The 13,562-nt window shown below is 35.0% G+C and overlaps 1 protein-coding gene across 1 annotated transcript; it reads right to left on the minus strand.

The window, feature by feature from the left end:
* Positions 1-2,180, minus strand: LOC149408774 (uncharacterized). Its single transcript, XM_089650456.1, has 3 exons — positions 1,682-2,180; positions 660-830; positions 1-409 (listed from the first exon to the last, which is right to left on the minus strand). The coding sequence occupies exons 1-3, from the start codon at positions 2,016-2,018 to the stop codon at positions 165-167; spliced, it is 753 nt and encodes a 250-aa protein (XP_089506582.1). The 5' UTR covers positions 2,019-2,180; the 3' UTR covers positions 1-164.
* Between the last annotated feature and the right edge of the window lie 11,382 nt (positions 2,181-13,562).

Consider the following 13,562-nt stretch of genomic DNA (forward strand, 5'->3'; position numbering starts at 1 on the left):
TTACTCAAAATGAAAATAATTGGAGATTGCCGTCTTCGTTTCAACACGCCTCAAATATACCTACTCCTACTGAAATCATCATTCTCCTTCCTCAATCGGCGGTTTTGACAAAATAAGGATTATGTTCATGGCATGGCTAGGCATTACATATTAGGTACTCGTAACTATAAATGGTAATTTTTAAATGCATACGATTGACGGCGGCTTTCTGCTCTTCTTTGGTTATCAATCCATGTTTTCAACTGCTGTGGCTGCCTTTTTCGTAGCACTGTATTCCCCACTATTGCTTTATGACATTCATCTAATGAGGGCAACTTTTTAAGAGCTTTAAAGTCACCGAAATATTCTGAAGCTGCTATTTTTTCTTCCTCACTCCATTTCATTCTTTTCGTTTTTCCATAGGGGGATGCTGAAACACAAAATTGAAATTTCCATTATATTTTTAGTACATACTAAAAAGGTATATGACACATATACACACATATACACACATATATAGACACACTCTCCACAAAAAGACCCTCCACCCAGCATCTTCAAAGATTAGATAGGCTCAGAGGGAAATTATTTTCCTCAGGGCCTCCTGTGTGGTGTTATTATTTAAAAAAAAAAATAATAGTCCACATCTCTAATTATTGCTAGCGTTCAAAATTTCTTACTGCTGCGCCGTTTTTCACCGGATTCATTAAAAGACCCTGATATATTCATTGAGTTATCGGCATCCTTCGGCAGGCATCGATGTTTTGTATTATTCATTGTTTTAGGGATTGATCCAGGAAGACTGTCATCTGAACTCGATATTTTAGCACATCTCACCCGTGTTTCAGACCCTGGAATAAATACATGAAATTTATTTATTTTATTTATTTGGATTTTAATTAGATTTTTCATGAAATTTTACACATTGATTACAGTAATTAAGTATAACAAGTTAAATGCAGTTGTAGTAATTGTAAGAAAACAACAGATTGATATGATAATCTGCTATTACTAAATCCGCTTTTGAAAAGCCCGGATAAGAAACCGAATTTCTTGACTATTTATCAACTCTTTTATACACTCATGGGGCTTTTCAAAAGCTATATACATATTACAATACTAGAGGTTTAATTTGAAACGAAATAAGCAGAACATTTAAATTAAAATACGCAAAAAACAAACAGTTAAAAACAGTATGCTGCATGCGCGAATGCGAAATGTCAAGAGTCCCAACTGGTCTGGAGCCAGCGAGACTATGGCATCCCCAAGTGGGGAATGTTGTGAGGCTGATAGCAGTTGGTAGGGAGGAGATAGGAAAGAGAAGATACGGATGTGCCTGGCTATTTAGTTCTGGTCACCAAATACGGCTAAAGCCATTTCAAGCAACGTTTCAATTCGGGATAGTGGTCTGTCACCAGGGCGATACTGAAAGTATCCAGCACTCTGGAACGTGATACAAAAATATATACTGCAAATTATATTAAATGAATACGTTGTGAAGTTGATTGAATAAAATTTACTTGCAAACGCTGGGATTTGAATCCAGGATTCATAGCGGAAGATCTACTCAACAACCGAGGGCTTCAAGGAGATCGGACACCTTTGACTAATTTATGATACCATTATTTAACATGCGAATCCTGAATTTGAGTGGGTGAAATTACAGGCACCCCCGAAAAAAATAATACAATTCGAAACTCACATATTTGGTCCGCTCCAGAAGACACGGAGCTATCAAAGTGACTTGTGGAAGCCAGGGAAGTCAGACTATAATTCTTTACTATCTCCGATTGTTGTTCAAATTTGTTTTCATTGTCTGAGTCATCTTCTTCGGCTGTTTCTTCGGCTGCATCTTCGGCTGCATCTTCGGCTGCATCTTCGGCTGCATCGACACCACCCATCGCAGCTTCCAATAATCTCGATACATTGGTAACATCCCGGACTGTTACCGGAATTCTATATATTTCTTTATGAATCTTTGTACTATGACCCATAAAGTTTGCCAGATCCGTCAAGTCACTCTCTTCGATACCTATCATTGCAATATGCGTGGCTATGTGTTTTCTTAATGTGGTACCCCTTAGTGTGGAAGGAAATGAGGCACCACATTCTTGTGAAAATATTCGTAGGAGTTCGCAAGCACGCAAATAGGGCTTTTTAATTCCATTATTTGAAGTATTTGGCACGCTGAAAATGAATTCATTATTTGGCTGTACGCCAGCCTGTTGGCGAAATTTGATTATAAGCTCTATAGATTTTAATAGAAATGGTTTTAGTAAAATGGGTACTGTTCTTCCCAATTTACCTCTAAGGGTAATACGCACAAATTGTTGAGCGTGATTTTTATGTTCGTGGGGAATTTGGCTAAAGAGATCTGAATTTACGTCGATCTTTTCCTGGCTCTGGAAATCTGAAATGGTTATTCTTTCAATCTCCCCCGCCCTTCTTCTATTGAAAATCATCACGAAGATTAACGTCGCTTCGCACAAAGTTTTCCAGGCGTTAAATTCAAAATATTTTTTCAAAATCTCAACAGAGGTTAAACATTTTGTTTTTAGAAAGTCATGCAATAGTTTGATGTCAGCCTTTGACGGTAGAATGACTTGTTTCAGTCGTCTTTGTTTTATTTGGTCTTCTATCGCCGGCTTATTGATTAATACGGGAACTTCTTCTTCAAAAAGGAGAAGGAAGTCTTCGGTCTTTTTTTTTTTTTCACCATCTTGTTTTTTTACGCTTTCTGCACGAAGACAACGTCCCAGTTTTTTTATCAGAGTTGTAAGATTATTGGCAACGGCTGGCGTTTTGAACCACATAATTGATCTATCCCATTTAGCACATTCTCGAAGAGCGCTGATTGCGGAATCAAAATGTTGTGGTTGAAATATTGATGAAAAATCAGTTATTTCCTTATTAATCTTTTTTATTGCCAATTTAAACCTTCCTAGCAATCTCAGTTGGGCTCTAATCATGTCGTGTTGGTGTGTTTTGTACTTTTCACAAAGTTTATTTCCAAACACAATTAGAAGTTCATCGTACTGAATAGATTTACTAATATTATCATCTGTCAATACGGGGAAAACTTTATATCTGAGGATTTCGTTGGCTCTATTGTGTAGGAAACCGGTTAATCGTCTTCCCATTACATTTATTATACGTGATCCTTTCTTGTGGGACTCATTGCATTTTTTGTAATGAATACGTAGAGTACGTTTAGAAAAGAAACCTTTGCAATTAGCGCAACAGATGTAATCTTGGGCATTATTGGCAATATTTGGCTGGCGTTGCCTACATGTGATCAAAACACCAGTGTTAAATTTTGAATTAGTGTTATGAATAAAATTTCCCCTTTTTCTTATGGCATCAATGATAACATGTCTTTCATGATTACCTTTTGGAAGAATTGTGAATTTCTGTACATCTTTTTCATTGTTATGTTTTAATTCCAAATGGCGGGCAAACTTCGTCTGTAATGTTTTACAGTAACAACAGAAATATTTTTTTTTTCCTGAGGGATTTACTTTAAGTTTGCTAATATCGACTCCATCTATTATATTCAAAGTAGATTTTTCGAGCACAGATGAATTTCCATTTTCGAAATTTTTTGGTTCATTTTGTCTTCTGTCCGGTCTGTAGTTTTCTGCCTGGTGCAAAATTACGTCAGTTGAGTCAGATCCAAAAACAGGAGATGTGAAATTGATTACTTCTTCATTTTGATGAATGTTATTCTTTGCAGTACTTGGGAGTACAATATGTAAATCTTTTTGATATGATCCACTGGAGTTGAACATACTGGTTGGTGTGTCTAAACAAAAAATAAAACGGTGATCATTCTTCATCATATTCTAATTTGACACTACTATTGATACTGCGAGCTATAACATCATTGCACGCTAACAGGCGTTTACTTCAAACAACAAAACTTTCAAATATACATTAGGCAGATGCAGATAGGTATTATAAATCTTAAGAATCGAACTTACCGTTTTCAGGTACCGTTGTCTTGTAGGATATTTTGTCAACTGAATCAATTCCAAAGTCACGAGGTACAGAAATGATAAATTCTCCATTGTGATTAAATTTATTCTTTGCAGTACTTGGTAGTATTATTTCGTCTATAATGGTAATCTTTTCCTTTGGGTCCACTAGAGTCGGAGTCGAACATACTGGAGTGCCTAAATAAACAGTAAAAAGGTAATAATAATTTTCAAATGGTGATTAGGTACTCAAATTTTACACTAGTATTAGAAGAGCGAGCTGTACAATGATTGTATGCTAGCTGGCGTTTACTTAAAAAAAAAACAACCTTAATTAGTACCTACTTAAAAAAATATGAGGCTGGAATGAGAATTCAGAATAGTTAAAGAATCGAACTTACCTTTCATCTCTCGCAAATCATCAATGTTTTCAGGTACAAGTAAGTTTTTTGTCTTATGCGATATTGTATCACCTGAGTCGAAATGGCAAGGTAGAGATATGATTAATTCTCCATTTTGATTAAATTTGTGCTTTGCATTACTTTGGGACACAACTTTTCCCCAATACCATCGGCCATCTTTCCACAAGGCTTGTGTACGTACACCAATTACAGGATTTTTTATTCGAGTTCTTGTTAAGGTTGTAAGAACATTATCCTCAAACAAAAATTGCAACTTTGCACCATCATCGTCACCTAAAAGAACATTATTGAAGTATGAATTTTAGATTTCTACCATCAGAGATTGCCAAAGATAAGACATTTATACATTATTATTTATATATTATAATTCTAACTGTAATTACACCACTATCCTTACGCTTAATAGGTTCATATAAATAGTTGGTAAATATTTCCCTAACCGCCGCACTTTTAGGCACAGATTATGGAAATTATACTTCGTTTCTTCTGAATTAACGATAAACTTTTAAAAGAAATTATTTTATTATAGAGAAAATGAAAGAAAAAATCGTTTCACTTCTTTTGAAGTGTCTCATTTTCTCGCTTTAAAAACGGCTATTTTACGACTACTTAAAGACTACCACACAGAATACACTTACTACCAAAAAACGTTTTTAGTTTCTTAGTTTGAGTTTATACGTGAACCTATTTTAAAAAAATGTTCAAAGTTCTTACTTTAGGTAAAGTTAATAAAAAATAAAATAACCAGTAAAAATCTATTTTTAATAAATTGTAAGAACGTGATGTTTTAAAATAATTTGTGCGTATAGTTTGTAATTTGTACAATTACAAATATTTTCATGATATAAATATAAAATATTAAGATAATTTTAAAAAACTTGAACCTAATACTAATAAACATAGGAATAATTTTAATATAGTAGGTACATACCGTTAAATCTTCTCTTGCGCGTTGCCATAACGTTCACTGCAAATTTAATGATCACTCTAGATAAGCATACGCTCCACGGGAATAGTAATCTTTTGACAAACGGTGTTTTATTGAATTTATTTCACTAATCAAAGTTAAAGTATTTGAGATAAATTTTGAAGTTATTAATAAAATGGCTCAGCGATTTAAATTAACTAATAACATTGCGCTACTCGTGAATAGAAGGTGACACCGTGTGGCGGGTGCTACTAAGTTAGTAGCACCCGCCACACGTAGTACTAACATGAAGCTCGAATCTCGAATGACTTGTAAAATGTAAGTAGCTCGGAACGGTTGTCTATATAAACCCTAACCACAACAAAATAGTATCTAAAATAACAAGAGCCCCACTGTGGGCGGTAACGCCATGCGATAATGAACTCTACAGTAGCTTTCTATAGATCCCGTTATCGCATGACGTTACCGTCACAGATAAATTGTAGCGAGTATGAAACATATGAAATAAAAAAAAGAATTTTTAACATTGTATTTTTTGAAGCCATTTTTAGATACAACATAAATAGATAAAAACAAGTTTTTGGGATGCTGAAGGAACAACCTCAAAAAGCATCATCGGTCCGACAGTTATTTCAAGCAATTGTTCTATCCCTTTCTACACGTTTTCTTAAATTGGTGGATAATTTTACTAAGTTAGGCAAAGTTTCTTGAAGCGTTTCCCAAATAGTTTCGTTTCATGGGTCAAATAAAAACATTCCTAATTAAAAAATATATATAAATTTTTCACCTTCATCTTAATGAAAATATGTTAGACTCTTTTAGTCTAAGAGGTCACGGTCTTTTTCATAACGATCATGGATACGGTTAGATTCTATTTTATCGTTTGTAGAGTAGTCCCCTAATACGAATGATGTCGGTCTGCCTGCTCTCAGTGGTTGCAACTAATTAATTACATGACAGATATGAGCTGCACATCTCACTAGGGCATTCCTGTATCGAGATGTGCAGCTTTACAATAATGGAATTAAAAAAAATATATATAAACACAAAATCAAATTTCAGTTAAGCAGTACATTTATAGTATAGTTAACCAAATTTAGGTAAATAATAACAGAGGAACAGTAAATAAATAATAAATAACAATTATGTAATGGAGAGTAAATTAAGTAGATTATGATTAAATAAATAATATTATTTTGAATACATGTAGGATAACAAAAGATTTTTTAAATATTTATGTTGAGGGATCAGTAGGATTTATAGGCCCTGTTAGAAGTTCTACCGAGCCGAACCCTCTGATATGAAAATATCTGGAGTCGGTGAATTATTTTCCCATTTGATCTCTGGTGAGGCGACGTGTTGTTGTTGTATTGTTTTGTATTTATTTTGCTTATATAATGCACTTACATAATGTTGATTGACTAGATGATCATTTGTGGAGAGGAAGGGTTAAGTTTTTCCTTTGGGGAAGATTTAACCCGGACAACTAAATCGGAAGTTAAAAAAAGTACTTATTATAATACGTAAGTTAAGTAGATAATAATAAGGACAATGAATAGATAATATTAAGAGAATAATAATAACAATAAGTAATATACTTAATATAAAAGTATTTTTTTTATATTACGTTTAAACGCGTAGTTTAAAAGTTATATTTATATATAGATTTAGTACACCACTTCAGATTTAAAACTTTTGTACAAAAATAATTCGGATGTGAAGGACAATTTTTTAGACTAACAATTCGGAGGCCAATGGGTTGTGTCGAAGCGTGAACCTGGCCTTTGGAGTGACTTTTAGCAGAGGTGTTCGTTAATAAATGGTTCTCGGGACGGCGCTACCCAAACCCGCCAGACAAATTGAAATGACTTTAAACGTTTTTGGTTACCAGATCTGAATAGCCAAGTTCTTCCTTATGTAACTCTTCCCCATCTCCTTCAAATTGGGAGACGGCATGGGCACCGCCACCCCAGGAACCAATGATTAATTAATTAACATCCTTGCCATAGTTCGTACCAAGTGGTTTGCTACGTTTGGTAACATAGTACCATTGGTAGGTACCTACCGGATTTAAAAAAAATAATGACCCTCGTATTGTATCAATAGTCAATAGAAATCTCACAAAAGTTTAACAATCTTAGAAAATATGTAACAAACCGTTAGACCGGAAACCGAGCAGTTTTTTCATTATTTAAAAGCGAGTATCAAATTACATTCAAAATTCAGGGCTGTGTTTTTTTAAATCTAGAGATGAAATTACGAATTATAAACAATTCGTATATATAATTTATTATGCAAATGTGAATGGTAGCAGAAGTCGGGGACGCCCGAGGAAGACATGGCACGACCAAGTGAATCAGATACTTGAGTCGGGCCATGTCAAGAGTCAGAACAATAGAAGAGTATGTGTGAGACGTTGTATGAATGTGAATGAGGCAAGGAGTGTGTGCCAAGACCGAGTTGTTTGGCGGTCCGTCCTCTCTGCATACCCCTGCGGGGAAACGGCGTGATGGCTAGTTAGTATGTATGAGACGATGTATGAATGTGAATGAGGCAAGGAGTGTGTGCCAAGACCGAGTTGTTTGGCGTTCCGTCCTCTCTGCCTACCCCTGCGGGGAAACGGCGTGATGGCTAGTTAGTATGTATGAGACGATGTATGCATGTGAATGAGGCAAGGAGTGTGTGCCAAGACCGAGTTGTTTGGCGGTCCGTCCTCTCTGCCTACCCCTGCGGGGAAACGGCGTGATGGTTAGTTAGTTAGTTAGTTAGTTATCAATACAGCTAGAGCTTTTGACTGCGCCCAAGTAATTGAAGGAAGGTTACACTGAGGATTGCGAAGTGAATGTTCTTTGTCAATGGTGAACAACCTAAGTATAGGACTATATTTAGATTTAGTTGATTGTTAATTACTTTGCAGTTAATGTTTTTGGCTTTAAAACTTTAACATAAATTATGATTCACGAAATCATAAGTATACAGTGTATCTACATAAAAGAATATCTTTACTATAATATACTAATAATAATATATTATACCTAGCTGTCTCATAAAAAATTTAGGCGTATTAGATCTGCCAAAAAATTTATATATCAAAATGCAAAAGACAGTCATTTTAAATACATGTAGGATTACGAAAGATTTTTTAAATATTTATATTGAGGGATCAGTAGGATTTATAGGCCCTGTTAGGAGTTCTATCGAGACGAACCCTCTGATATGAAAATATCTGCAGTCGGTGAATTATTTTCCCATTTGATCTCTGGTGAGTTGACGTGTTGGTCTTGTATTGTCTTGTATTTGTTATGCTCATATAATGCACTTGCATATTGTGGATTGACTAGATGGTCATTTGTGGAAAAGTGTGTGGCAGGGTTTAGTTTTCCATTAGGGAAAATTTAACCCGGCCATAAAATCTAGAGAATAATAAAAATACTAGTTTTACATTGAGACGACAGCTATATTTTTTTCGGTAAATTTTGAAGATCGCTGGCATCGGTTAATACCATAGACATATGAATATTAGTAGACCTGCCCTAAGTGATTGAAAGCGTATTATCCCCACTCCCCATACCGGTTCCATTGAGCCGGCTGGGCTCGCATATGGCCTCAAATGAAATTTGAAAACGTGACGTCATCATTCTTGTGCGAACTATGGTCGAGGCATCATCGGTTCATTTTACGAAATAACACGGCAAAATGTTGACTTTTGATATGAAAACTTGTAAAAATAGATGTGAAAAAGAGAATAAACCCAATTGTCGTATCACATTCCATAAGTAAGCATTATTTTACTTTATTTTAAGCTTATTCACACCGTATTATATGGATCAGTTTTAGAAACATATACTATCACATCACAATGTAGCGATTCTCAAGTGTGCTCATCGTTGTTTACTGGGGTAAATACATTACGAGACATTTGTAAAAGTGTCTTGACTAAATACTCTGAAACTAACTGCGACTCTGAAAATAGAAGCTGCCTTACTTTGCCGAATTCGGACTCGCAAATTAGTTCATAACGTGGCGAGTAATTTGCGCTCCCATGTAAAAATGTCTATTCATTCAAACGCAGATTTTACTTTTAAGAAGTAAATGGTGATATTATAATGCGAGATGCCTATTTACTGTCAGATTGATTTATTGACGAATCACAGTCAGCCTTACTCCCTTCGTTCTTCAACAGTTGATTTTACCCCTCGCCATTATCTTCTCGTCTATTAATTCCTATGTCTGTGGTTAATACGCTTTTTTTTAATCCTTTGATCTACCTTAATTACATTTAAAGACAACTATTTGCATTGTGGGAAATAGAAAATACTTTCTAATTTCAATTACGTAAAATTAAAATCAGCTTTCGTTCTGTGAAACGACACCGTCCATTTCCAAACATTATTGTCTAGTGTCATTTTGATATGTTGGTATTCTTGATACCATACAGAGAGATGCTAAAGTGAAGGATAGCAGACTTAAAAAAACACAAAGAAATACATCCCAGTTTTCAAGTGGTTGAGCGGCTACTCTAGATTTGTGTTACATGGATTGTGATGAAAAAGGATAGTGCCCCCTTTATACCGCCTGCTCGCGTCAAGGCAAGAAAAACATCACCGTTTTCAAGTGGTTTAGCTGCTACGCTAGCTTTGTGTAACATGGTTTGGGATACAAAAGAAAGTCGTTATACATAAAAGTGTATCAGGATATATACCAAAGTGACAGCGAATGAGCAAATGGCCTGCAATCTCACAAGACGAAAGCTAATTTCAATTTTACGAAATTTAAAATAAAAATTAAATATTTTCCACTTCCCCCAATTCAAATAGTTGTCTTTTATTGTAATTAATGTGAATCAAAAGATTTTTTCAAAAAAAAGTGCGTATTAACCGATGCCGACGATCTCCAAAAATTACCGTTTTTTCTTCGTATTAGATACCACTGTTTGTACTATAATCTACAAACTGTAAAAAAAACCTTGAATTTGCTATTACGTAAGTAAATAAATTTTTTCAAATGTATTTTTTAAATTAACGACAGCCCTTAGAAACTGCGAAATCGCGGCACACGCCACACGCTCATCTTGCGTGTTCGCCCAACTAGCTTCACGTGATCACAATATTATTTGACAGTTTTTTGCGTTCTCATATTTCCATTTAGAAAGTTCCAAACATTCGCTTTCGTAGTTTCGCTACGGAATCTGCTAGTGTATTTTTTTTCTTTTTCCGTTCTCCTACATTTCTTGCGAATAGTATCGTTAAAGTGACTATTTTTATAACGCCACTTTTGCGGAAAACTCCTAAAGGATGATTATGTTATTAATTATTAACTTATTAAGTACTTTTGTAAATATACAATTTTTTTAAAGGTTGTCATGCTTCTTTTTAACTAAACTAGATATATTTTTAACCCAGTTACGTGCATTTATGTTTGAAATACTGGAATTGCAAATGCACCTGCCGCCAAGACCCGGACAAACCTCACTTCATGAACCCGGGCACCCCTGCTAAGTCACAAAACGTAGTGAACCACTTGAAGTGACCTTTGGTAGAGGTGTTCGTTATAAAATAAATGGTTCCCGCGATGGCGGTACCTAAACCCACCAGCCAAATTGAAATGACTTAAGCCGTTTTTAGTGACCAAATCTGAATAGATAGGTTCTTCCCTATCTTACTCCCCTATATGTGCACCTCACAACATACCAGAATTCAAGGTGCCATAGTCTCACTGGCTTCAGATGGTTGGTAGCAGTTGCGACTTTTGAGACCGGCATCGGTACCGCCGCCCCGAGAACCATTTATTGGATAATCAACACCCCTGCCATAGTTCGTTCCGAGTGGTACGCTACGTTTGGTGACTTACTTAGCAGGGGTCGCTGGGTTCATGGGAAAAGGTTTATCTATTTTGTCTTGGCGGCGAATGCGTTTGCGTGACTTAGTAGGGGTGGCCGGGTTCTTGGTTATAATGGGTAATTATTAAAATGGGTAATCAATGGATGATTGAACGCGGTTGGAGATAGCAAAAAACTGTCCAAAGAAGCGAAACTCCACAATGGAGTGCTGGTACCTACCCTAATATATGGAAATGAGGCATGGAACTGGCAGAAGGTAGTAAGGAAGGAAGTAGACTGAATACTGTAGAAATGAGATCCCTGAGGCATATGTGCGTAAAACCATGTATGACGCAATGTGCGTATGATGTGTCTATTCTACAGGTATTTTATTGGAGCCTGTTATAAGGAGCTAGCAGCATTGATCCACGGTGCACCGTGCATGTGCGTGATACTCGACGGACACGAGCGGAACACACGTTCACAATAAAGTTGATGTTGTCTTTATGAGAACGGGTCGTTTTTCCAACTCGTTTTTGCGTAAGTCCGCTCGTGTGTGTGTTTTTTCCTCCATGTAATCCGGGCCTCTTTCAGATCCGCATTAATAAATTCATCCCTAGAGCCCCTACCTTAACCCGCCTTATAACGCTGCCCAACTGGGTGGCGACATAGTTTCTCTGTATTTAAAGTGTAAAGACAGGGGCGCTCTTGTGATAGTTGTCACATAAAAAAATCATACTTGCGAATTTGAATATAAAGACATACACAATGATCTATATTATAACAAACGAATCAAACCCATCTTTTATCGATTCACATTTTATTCGGATTTAAAAAAAAATCCTAAGCTTTATAATCGCATAACTCTACTCAACTTCAACTATTAATATTATGATTGTCACATCTTACCGGAAATGGTTATATTTTAAAGTTCTCTAAATAAAATGAAATGCTCTTATTTAAAAGAATCATCTCATATTTAATATTATAAAACAATATAACGGGAAGTCGGCATTCTTCAAATAAAATAATGCATGAACTAAAAAAACAGCTACAAGGTGGTTACAAATGCAATTAAATTTAATCAATTTTTTCGATTATATTTTATGTGAAGTTGTTTTCACAGTGGCCCAATGAATATTATATGGGGCCAATTGAACCAATTTGACTATTAGCATGTTCTACGTCTTGCGATAAAACCATAGGTTTACGATAAAAATACTCATATTCAACGACAGACAATAAGTTGTCTACCAAATTCTTATATTATTTTGTTTAAATCTTATATAAATTCTAAATCGGAGTCATTGCAGCAATAACCGAATGTTGATTAAAATATAGAATTTAGGCACATAGTTGTCCAATTTAAATAAATTTGACGAGGAAAAGCAGTTTTGTTAATTAGTTGATAAAATTACTCTTCCAAATTTCAATTATGTTTAACGTAATACACTATCTGGCATCAATAAAATCAGTTTATTCACGAGCCGTAACTATTTAATGTAATAAAATAACAAATTTATGTTAATATCATAGTTTGCTTTAATCTCAATAAAAAGAGAAGAAGAAATTATTTTTTTATGAATGAGATAAAACTTTCCCCCATACAATGTGTATATATATTGATTTAAATTAAAATAGCAACTTCTTATTAGGAAAGAGAGGACAACGAACAAATAAGTACATTGAGAAGTTTTACACTTGAGCAAGACTTGGGAGCTGTAATAAAAGAAACTTTAAAAAAACAACTGGGGCTTAGTTGTACCTACTACGGGGTCAATTGTACCGGTATAATTATCCCCCGAAAACATTAAAACAGAAACAATATAAACTACTAACTGCGGTTTAAAACTAAAGAATCTACCTAGATTTAATCTAGGTAGATACTATCCCATATTTTTAGATTCCATAAGTACCCACTTTATGATGTACCTAGAGGTAAAACATAGATATTCCACAATATTGTCAAAATATGGCAGAAATCGCTACAGTGGATAGGTAATAAAACGTAGTTTATAGGCACTCGTCTAAAGAAACAGATACATTTTAAAAACAGTAATTAATAAAGTACATTCTAAAATCGTTAATAAATCGTTCTGAAATATTTTGCTGTGTTAAGTTATCAATAGTTTCCGGGAACGCGGTGGCAAAACGTAGAATTCCATGGCCGTTGATTATGAAAGACAAAACAATTAAAGTAGAATTATAATATGGGATAAATGTATTCTAATCAGGGTGTTGTCACATCGGCCACAGACCGCAGGAGCATTGTCTTAACAACGAAGTGTAGGTCTGATCACATTTTTAATACAGTGTTATTTCTTAACGAAATTAGTTTTCATACAGAGAATTTCCAAATAAACCTTTTTTGTGTCGGCTTCTTAGTCTGGGTGTGTGGTTTGATATGATTTGTATTTTTTATTGAACATTAATATGGAGCA

This window comes from Hesperophylax consimilis, unplaced genomic scaffold (genome assembly GCF_061612785.1).
Source record: "Hesperophylax consimilis isolate HC1 unplaced genomic scaffold, BYU_Hcon_1.0 scaffold_73, whole genome shotgun sequence".
Taxonomy (NCBI): Eukaryota; Metazoa; Arthropoda; class Insecta; order Trichoptera; family Limnephilidae; genus Hesperophylax; species Hesperophylax consimilis.

Excerpts from the sequence above, each read along its gene's own strand:
- LOC149408774 (XM_089650456.1), bottom strand. The coding sequence starts at position 2,018 with ATGATAGGTATCGAAGAGAGTGACTTGACGGATCTGGCAAACTTTATG. Across the intron at positions 831-1,681 it reads TTCTGGAGCGGACCAAATAT|GGTCTGAAACACGGGTGAGA; the intron begins GTGAGTTTCGAA and ends TATTTATTCCAG. Across the intron at positions 410-659 it reads CGGTGAAAAACGGCGCAGCA|CATCCCCCTATGGAAAAACG; the intron begins GTAAGAAATTTT and ends TTTGTGTTTCAG.